The sequence below is a fragment of the Portunus trituberculatus genome, chromosome 1 (genome assembly GCF_017591435.1).
Source record: "Portunus trituberculatus isolate SZX2019 chromosome 1, ASM1759143v1, whole genome shotgun sequence".
Taxonomy (NCBI): Eukaryota; Metazoa; Arthropoda; class Malacostraca; order Decapoda; family Portunidae; genus Portunus; species Portunus trituberculatus.
This window is the reverse complement of record NC_059255.1, coordinates 1,015,557-1,025,705: the sequence shown is the minus strand read 5'-3', so window position 1 is coordinate 1,025,705 and position 10,149 is coordinate 1,015,557. Positions and strand designations below refer to the sequence as shown.

Genomic DNA, 10,149 nt, shown 5'->3' with positions numbered 1-10,149 from the left:
GTCTCCAATCACATCACAAGAAGATGCAATGTCCTCAACAGCACCATATGACGAGTCACATTATATATTGGTTCCCTGGACTCAGTTGCATCATGTGTAGTCACTGTAATTAGTTATATATTCTACATAAAATAACCTCCTTTTAAGTGACAAAATGCAAAGTTGGTATCAATGTCCCTCACCTCACTGGTGAACTAAGCAGTCATACCACCACTGTCTGCCCTCCAACTGTATCAACTCCTCAGGGTAGGGAGAACTACCTATTAGTTTTGTGCTTCCTAAATCCAAAATGTCTGTGTTACTGTAACACCAAGGTCTGGGTGTTCAAATGACATCAATTAAAGAAGCATCACCACCACCACTGTTACTTTCATAAAACTCAAAATTATCCAGATTGGCAGCATGCTCCAATAGATAACAAACCTCACTTAATTACAATGCTGGTATCTCAAAATTTTAAACATCAAGTTCCAAATAGATGGGGGAAAAGGGGAGTTGCTAGATTTATCTTCTATCGACATGTCTGGCAACAAAGATACATTTAATTCTGCCACTCTGAAAATGCTTTCACACTGCCATATAATTTGTAGGCTACCTGTAGTCTTAAATCACTTTGATAGTTTTGTCGCTATTGAAGAATACTCCAAAATTTACATTTAATTTTGTAGGACTAATTTTGGACTTCTCCGCACTCCTGGAAGATTTCTGAAAACTAATCACTAATCTGAGAGACATCTTGGGATACTCTGAAAGGGAAAGACTGCTGAATTGAATCCAGAAGTTTTCTTGACAGTTTTTAACAGAAACTGAAATTCCAATTCATGTTCACTCACATGTAGTACAAGATTTTCCCACCTTCACCACAGGATTTCTAAGGTGCATTACATCCTCCTATGGACAATATTTGCATGAGGTGATGGCTGTATCCTTTCCTCTCAATGAACCAGCAAGTTTGCTAATAATTGCTGGACTGTGATATAAACTTTTTAAGGGAGTTTTATTAGACTTTTTAGGATGCTCTTGGGAGCTCCTGTTTTCTTTGGTGTGTGTGAGGAGTTGGGACTTAAATTCAATGTGAATTGGACTTTCTTACTTTAAGTGGTATAAAAAAAACCTCCATATTATGTCATATTGTTAAAATAGGACACGCTTTACTTTTTCGATGCCTATAAGTTCAGGATCCAAGGAAGCTGCCGGCCTTTTTTTATTTTGAAGCTCCACTCCACCTGTGACCTTTGTTGTAATACCGTTGTCATCTTTCGTTTCTGAATCATTACCAAAACTAATGTTCAGATTTAGGTCCCCAATATTCTTACTCATAGTCATTAGTTGCTTTGAGGTTTGCTGTGCAGTTTTCACTTGTGATGAAGAGTGGAATGGATTGTCAGACAAAATATCTGAGAAGAGGAAGTCAACAGATTGCTGAGAACCAGTGTTTAAGAGATGACGATCGACATGACCCTTGATGTGATCAGACAGCAGCTGAATTCTAGCTCGTTCCCAGTTACGGGAGTGAGCACCTGAAGTGCCAAAGAAGAAAGAGTTTCTATGCACAGAAGGGAGACTTGGATGCAGCCTGTGAGGTGTGGTCTTCCTCAGCTCATGGCAAGAAACTGTAGAAGATATAATTCCATCATGGCAAGGAACTGTAGAAAAAATAATTCCATCAGTGAAAAGAATAATAAATAAATATATAAACAAATAGATAAATATATAAAAACTAACAAATAACAACACATTGAGTCACTCACTCTTACCATTAGGGCTCTCTTCAATGTAGGTGGTACCCATGCTCTTATGACAATGGTTGAGTTTGAAAACTGTAGAACCAGTCTTGCTCTCTGGTGTCTCTAGTATATATGGCATATTTCCTTTAGAGAAGAAAGTTAAAGATAAGTTATGATTCACAGTCAACTTTTAAAACTTAGTTACTCTTTCATACTCGGCCACAATCAGGAAAAACAAAATCATTAGAAGCTTACTGAGTAAAAAGAATTTAAATGGAAATGAAAACTTAAGTAAAGATAATAATGAAATCCAACAAATGTGGCAACACATCTTTTTCATAATCACATTTTTCATATTACATTAACATATGCAGCTGGCATGAGTGAAGGTTTCCTGTGTCTACAGAAAAGACACTTAAGGATGGGTTCAAAATCCTCTGAAAGATAGACTGTCAATAAATCTTACCATTTTTATCAGAAGGTACACTGAATATATATACAGTAAAACCCCGAGATACGAACACCCCAACACACAATTTTTTTGATAAACGATGAAAAATTTCATATAATTTACACCTTGAAATACGAAGATATTTTTAAGATACGAATAGCCATCAGTTGGTGGCGCAGTGATCGCTCATCTATCCACATCCACCCAAATATTCAGCCTGTGTTGTGTACTGTTGTTCAACCTTTGTGTATCTGTCTGTCTGTGCTCCTCGGCAGTGTGTATTTTTTCTTAAGTTTTGTGAACATGGGTCCCAAAAGTAAAAGTTTGGCAAGAAACACACAAAATACAGTAATACTCCGCTTAACGAACGTTCATTTAACAAATTTCCGGTTTAACCCTTAAACTGCTAACTCCTAATTGCATCCATCTATGTTCGTGCAAGTCACTTTTATTCCATTCCTAGTCTCATTCTTCCATGTAATGCCTATTCCATCTGTTTTATCCACCACTTCTTTAGCCTCCCATTTCTCATCCTCCAAAAAAACTTGATCTTTTCCTCCTCTGTTCTTTCGTCATTCTTTTCCTTCACTTCAGATACTAGCTCCTTCATCTTCATTCTCTCATCTTGTGACATATTTCTTCTTATGTAAATTGTTTTGGTTTCCTCAGAGTCCTTAAGTTTCCAAGCCCTCCTCAACAAGGCCTCCACTGCCACCTGAGACTTTAATTTCAATTTTAATGGTCTATTCTTGCCTTCCTCAAAAGCTCCCAATCTCACACTTTCTTCTACCTCAGCATATAGGTCTTCTTCTTCCACAGAGATCTTGTTCAGTAAAGACTTAATCTTGTCATTTTCCTTATCCCTCCTGTCCTGCCAGTTCCTGTTAGTTTCCTCCTGCAATCCTATTATGATCACACATTTTTTTCTTTTCAGCAATATCTCTCACCACATACTCATTTTCCTTTAGTGCCTTTACCATTTCCCTCTGCGTAATCCCTTTATTTTCCTCTTCTTGCTTTTTTACTATCTCCCTAAACGACCTTTGTACCTCCTGATGTTCATGATTCACTTCCTTCATCCTGGTGTCAATTAGATTAAGACATTCCTCTTTCTTCAAGTCCCCTTCGGATATTTTTATCTCCATTTCCATGAGTTTAGCCTCCATCTCTTCACATTGTTTCCTTAGTTGTTGGTTTTCTTTCTCCATCTCTACTTTTTCCTTCAATAGCTCTTTATTCGCTAGCGTTAACAAGTAGATCTCTTTCTTGAACGAATCATTCTCGGCTAGAACTCTATCCAGTTTTTCTTCTATTGACAAAATGCTTAGGAACTTACTTTCCAGTGCCTGGATTCTTGTATCCATATCAAGTTTCTGCAGTCCTTTTGGCATAGTAATAAAACCTTCAAAGTCTCTAGTTTGCCTGGACGCCATTTTTGTTGTTGTCAGCTGATTACGGCCAGAACGATCACCGTCCACACTCCCCTCTCAGGGATCACTCTCCATATCACTCACTTTCAACACTAAGAGACAGTAGGACATTAACGGACACAAACTTAGAGTTATCCAGGCCCTGTAATACCATAGGTATTTTCTTTCTTCCCGTACGCAGCCGGAGACGAGCTGTCCTCTCTCAGCGACGGCGACGGTGTACATCACCGGATGTGCTGTACACCTTATATATTGTAGTAGTGTAGGCTAGGGGTGTTAGTCTGACAGGTGTTAGGAAGCACTTGTCGTAATAGGATAGTATAGTAATATACCGCGCGTGTTGTTCCGGTCTGTGAGTTATCACAGTCTGTGGACAAGGCGTGCGGAGAGGCATTAATACTTCATAGAGAAGTGGGTGGAATTGTTCTTGTGGGCGGTTTCTCTAGGGGGTATTAAGGCCTCGCCCTGTTACACATAACATCTACCATTTATAAATTCTACTTGGTTGGGTACAGGAGGAGAAGGAGTTGCTGAGGAGATTCCCTTACAGTGGGGGAAATTATACACTGTTGGCGACCTTGAAAGAACCTGAGGGTTACAGCGGCTGTGAGTTATAGTAGTGGGGACTCTGTGGAGTGTTTTTATAATCCCCACTGTACTGACCGTAACTAAGCTGGCGATTTGGCCAGAATAACACTCTAGTGAGCTGTAGGTAGTTAACCGCAGCCGTGGCGTATATATATATATATATATATATATATATATATATATATATATATATATATATATATATATATATATATATATATATATATATATATATATATATATATATATATATATATATATATATATATATATATATATATATATATATATATATATATATATATATATATATATATATATATATATATATATATATATATATATATATATATATATATATATATATATATATATATATATATATATATATATATATATATATATATATATATATATATATATATATATATATATATATATATATATATATATATATATATATATATAGTAAATATTGTTGAACCTTAATAACTTGGATCCTGATAAGTCAGCTTTTGTGATAAGCTGGACCCTGACCGACCCACTGTTGAACTGCTCAATGTTTTTTTTTTTTTTTTTTTACTTTCCTATATCTCATTTTCTATTGAAATTATGAAGAATCTAATTCCAGCAAAAAAAAAAAAAAAAAAAAACTATTTTAGTTGTAGTTTAATATGACACCAATCAAAAGTCTATTGAAGTTTATATCAATTTTGTGAAAATTCTTAAACTATAAAAAAGATTTTTTGAGATATTCATTCCTACAGATTTTTCATAATTTTCTTCATATTTTGCTATTTGTAGTCATATTATTGACATGAAATTTCTACACGATTGTTTATTCAACGGTGACTTCAGGGAGCATGTTAAAATAATAATGCATCAGATCCCTGCTTCTCTAGAAAATATTATTCTCTCGTAAGTTACAGGTAAGGGTTTGGACGGAGCCATCAGTAGCGTTTATGAATGAACGGGACACTCTAAATCATTATTAGTGTGTTGAAGTGAGATAATTATACTGTAAAGTAATTATTAGTCTTGTCTACCTTTATACCTTTGTCTCAAACACATTCTTTCGATGATGATGATGATAATGATGAATGATTTATATCATTTATATGATGTATAGTTGTGATGATGAATGTAGTGAGAAAAGAAAACAGTTTGAAAAGACCATAGCAGTCTTATGATATAGAGAGATGGAGGGGAGGCAAAGGTTCAAGGTCAAGCTGTCTTCCACAGCTACCTCACAATTATACATTTATTTCTTGTTGTCTTCTCTTCACAAAATTTCTGATTCTAATTCTAGTTAATTCATGCCTGTAAGGAGTTATTTCTGAAAAAAGTAAAGCTAAATGGCGGATGATCCCTCTTAACGCCTGGCCATCAACTAAAAAACTGAGTAAGAGACACATGCACCAAAGGCTGAAATTTATCAAGAGAAAAATATTCATACAAAATTTTTTTTACACAGACACAAGCATTAAGTGATACATCATTTTTAGGGTGTGAGTCATGCTATGATACAACCACACTAAACATTTTAAAAATGGCTTCCTGATAGCAAGGATATTTAATTATCAAAAATCAAACCATACCATCTGGTAATTTAGGGATTGAAGGTTTCAGAGAGACAATAATCCCATAATAAAAGCTGCACTGCCCCCTAAAGTCCGAGTTGACCTGCCCTCCTTTTTTTTGGGGGGCGGAAGGGGTAGGAGGGGCAGAAATTCGTATAAGTCAGACATTCACATCTCTTGGACCAAACTTTCCCCCTATTAGTATGAGTTAGCGAGGTTCAACATCAACAGTAGTGTGAAAATTATGAAGGAAAAACACAGTGCATGATATCCATGGAAAACATGCAGAAACTATCTCCACTGAGATTAGATTGATGTGCCGAGCCGCTGACTAGCAGCATCCCCAAGCATGACTCATTTCTAAAAATTTTGCTTGTATCTAAAAAGATCTTGTACCTCAGGCAGCTTGTATCTCAAGGTGCTACTGTAAATATATATATATATATATATATATATATATATATATATATATATATATATATATATATATATATATATATATATATACAGGCAACCCCCCGCTTAATGAAGGGGTTACGTTCCTAAAAACCTTCGTTAAGCAAAATTTCGTTAAACGAACAAATTATAACAAGTTTAACCTGACTTGAGCTTCCATTGAGAATAAACAAAGCAAGAGTGCATCATAGTACAGTAAAAGGTTTAATGAAAGTAAAAATTATGATGTTAGACATTTAAACAGTTTAATCTAAGACTAAGTCATTCTAATGTACACTAATGTATGTATGTAAGTAACTTTATAATGTTGTTGATCTTAAATTTATGAAGGGAGGGAGAGTGGAGTGGGAAATACACTAGCTGGCAACCTGTGGAATGTAAACAAAGGGCGCATCATTGCACCGCATACAAAACTTATGTACCACATTTCCACAAGGCTTTCCATTTCATTCATTGCAGATTCACAAGTTCAGGTGGTTCTTTTAGCTTGCAAGGAAGATATGATCTCACCAGCCTTCTTAATAGAGTCTGCTGACTTGAAAATGGTAGACAGTAGGAGTCAAGTCATGGTGGGAAGCAATACTATAGTGTTTTTGCCTCTCTCGTGTCTGTGAATAATATCCAGCTTCACTTCGAGAGTAAAAGACATTGCAGGGTGTTTTGCTGCCATGTAGAGTGAGGGAAGACGAGCTGCTGTTGACGCTGTTATTGTTTTGAACTAGGGGAGTGGTTGGTGCGCGTTTTGTCCACGAGAGGCACTGGTGTATTCAAAAGCCTATCGGCTTTCAAACTTGGAAAAAATAACTTGGATAAAATTTCGTTAAAGTGAATTTGGTGTTTGTTAAACAAGCAGATGGTAGTAAAAGGAAATTTTTGTTGTAGCAAAATTTCATTGTGTGAACCTTTGTTAAGTGGGGTTGCCTGTATATATATATATATATATATATATATATATATATATATATATATATATATATATATATATATATATATATATATATATATATATATATATATATATATATATATATATATATATATATATATATATATATATATATATATATATATATATATATATATATATATATATATATATATATATATATATATATATACACACAGTGGAGACTTAATACTCAAACTAAATTTGTTCCAAATGGCTGTTCGAGTATCAAAAAGTTTGATTATTGATACCTATAAATCAAGTAATTTATTGTAATCTTAGCAAAACCAAGTTTGTACAAAATTCAGTGTATTTATTTATTTTTTTACAATTTTGATTTGTACATACTGTGGTGTTGGGTAGCTGTCGGACAGTACAGCCACGAAGGTGAAGGTTCTTCATAGAAACACGTACTAACTGTAGTAGGTGTATTCAGGCAGAGGAACACAGAGAAAGCCTTGGAAGGACCCCTGTACGCGTGCCTGCCTTGGAGACGCCCGCCAGACTGAGGCTTACGGTGGGTTGCCAGGCGTACAATAATCAGAGGTACATGGAATACATATGATACATTACATTACATATCCACACCTCCCTCCCCCCTCACGCTCGTAGCACTGTCTCGAGCAGAACTCTTTTCCATGAGCTGCTGGGAACGACGTGGGGCAACTGGGGGAGCAAGTAAAGCAGACGGACTTTTCTCATCTGACCAAGGGACCACAGGGATATGGTGGGGAGGATCATCACCATGGGGCGGCACTGGGCGCAGGAGACAGCAGTTGCGTCGCCAGACACGTCTGCTGGGGAGACGAACATCATATTCCCTGTTCCTGCTGCAGCCCATGACCACACCGACCTTGTCCCAGCGGAGAGACACAGGGTCCTGGATGCGGACTGTGGCTCCAATGCACAGCTTGGGGAAGGGCCTGGCGTGCTGGTCATAGTGAGCCTGCACCTGTTCAGCTCGGGCGGTCGCATTCCTCTGTCTTGCTCTGCCAGTCTGCGGAGAAGGACTCTGGGTGGGCAGGGACGCAGGACCGAAGAGGGAGGCCATAGAGGTGTTGCGAAGAGGACCGTCCTGTATAGTTGGGAGAGTTACGCAGCTCCAGGAGACCTCTGGCAAACTCCTCTGTATCAATGTTGCCGGAGGAGGCTGTCTTCAAGATGAGATGCTTCACCAACTTGACAGCCGCCTCAGCATGGCCATTAGACTGGGGATAGTGCGGCAAAGTCACTATGTGGTGAACACCCCAGCGCTCCATGAAGTTCTGGAAGTCTGCACTGGCAAATTGGGGCCCGCCATCAGTGCGGAGACGGAGGGGGACACCCACTTCCTGGAAATAGCGGTAGAACATCTGGATGGTGCATGTGGCTGTGGTGTCCGCACCACATGGGACAACCACAGGCCATCCCGAGAGTCTGTCCGCAATGACAAGAAAGGACTTGCCAGCGACTGTGAAGAAGTCTGCGGAGACGGACTCAAAGGGCATGGATGGGTTGCCATCGCACATCAGGGGTTCCTGTTGTTGGCTCGCCTGGAGGACTTGACATGGTTCACAGGTACGAACAGTATTGGCGATGTCGGAGTCAATGCCAGGCTAGAAAACAGTCTGCCTCGCCCGACGGCGAGTGGCTTCCACACCGCAGTGGCTGTCATGGAGACAAGCAAGGGTGCGGCGGTGGAGAGCTACAGGAACCACGATCCTCTGGCCATAGAGGACAAGCTCCCCATCTGCGTAGAGGTGATCGCGGAGCTTCCAGTAGGGAAGTAGGAAACTGTGGAGCTCGTACCGGTTGGACAGGAAGCCAGATGTCACGCAGGCAATGAGGTGGGCATATAACAGGTCTGCCCTTGCTGCTGCTCTGAATTCCTGGAGCGTCCGATCGGCGTCATGGTGTGGTGTGTTTTGGTCGGAGCCTTCAACTTTGGCAGCTACGACACACCACAGGTGGGCAGTGGCAGCAGTGCACGCCACCTCGTCCTCAGGTGTGGGGTGGCTGACTGGGGCTCTCGACAGAGCATCTGGGATGCATAGCAACTTCCCGGCGCGCCATACAGCTGTGAAGAGGTAGGGCGAGATTTTCTCCTTCAGACGTTGGAGACGGGGATTCTCGATCCCGTCCAAAGTGTAGGCATTCAGGATTGGGACCAGTGGCCGATGGTCCGTCATTAGCGTGAAGTGCTGTAGGCCTATGATGTGGAGCCGACACTTGGACATGGCCCATACAACGGCAAGCCGCTCGAGCTCAATGGTGGCGTAGTGCATCTCAGCGTCAGTGAGGAAGCAAGAGCCACATTGAACTAATCGTGCGCATCCTTGGCCGTGATCTTGCAGGAGAGCGTACCCAATCCCATGAAGGCGGGAGGCATCCATCTGGAGGACGACTGGTAGCGGCTGGATCAAAGTGGGCCAGAACAGGCGGCTGGAGAAGCACCGTCTTGACATGGTTGAAGGCTTCATCATGGTCCGCTGTCCAAGTGAACGTCCGTTTAGGGCTCAAGAGAGGGTGATGAAGCTGGGCTGCGGCTGCTACGTTCGTGTTGAACTCTGACAGCTGGTTCACTAGGCCCATAAAGGAGCGGAGGTCAGTCAAGTTCGCGGGCGTAGGAAAGTCCCGGATTGCACTGACGCGGTCTTCGCCTGCAGAGATGCCAGAGGGGGAGAGGTTGTAGCCACAGAATCGGACCTGAGGCTCGGCAACTGAAAACTTGTCCTTGTTGAGGGTGATCCCGTGCTCTCTGCATCTGCTGAGCATCTGATGAATCCTCTGCAAGTGTGTGGCGAAGTCATCATCAAAGAGAAGAATGTCGTCCACCACCGTGACACAATTCTCCAACCCTTGGAGTGCCAAGTCGCCGCAGTGGCAGTAGGCGTCACCAGTAGCTGCGAAGCCCATGGGGCCTTGGCAATGCCTAAACCGGCCGAACGGGGTGATGAAAGTTGTGAGGTGGCGATCCTTCTCGTCAAGCACC

At 40.4% G+C, this 10,149-nt stretch overlaps 1 protein-coding gene across 1 annotated transcript; it reads right to left on the bottom strand.

The window, feature by feature from the left end:
- Positions 1 to 8,134: 8,134 nt before the first annotated feature.
- LOC123508358 lies at positions 8,135 to 8,686 on the bottom strand. Its single transcript, XM_045262375.1, has one exon. The coding sequence runs from the start codon at positions 8,684 to 8,686 to the stop codon at positions 8,135 to 8,137; it is 552 nt and encodes a 183-aa protein (XP_045118310.1).
- Between the last annotated feature and the right edge of the window lie 1,463 nt (positions 8,687 to 10,149).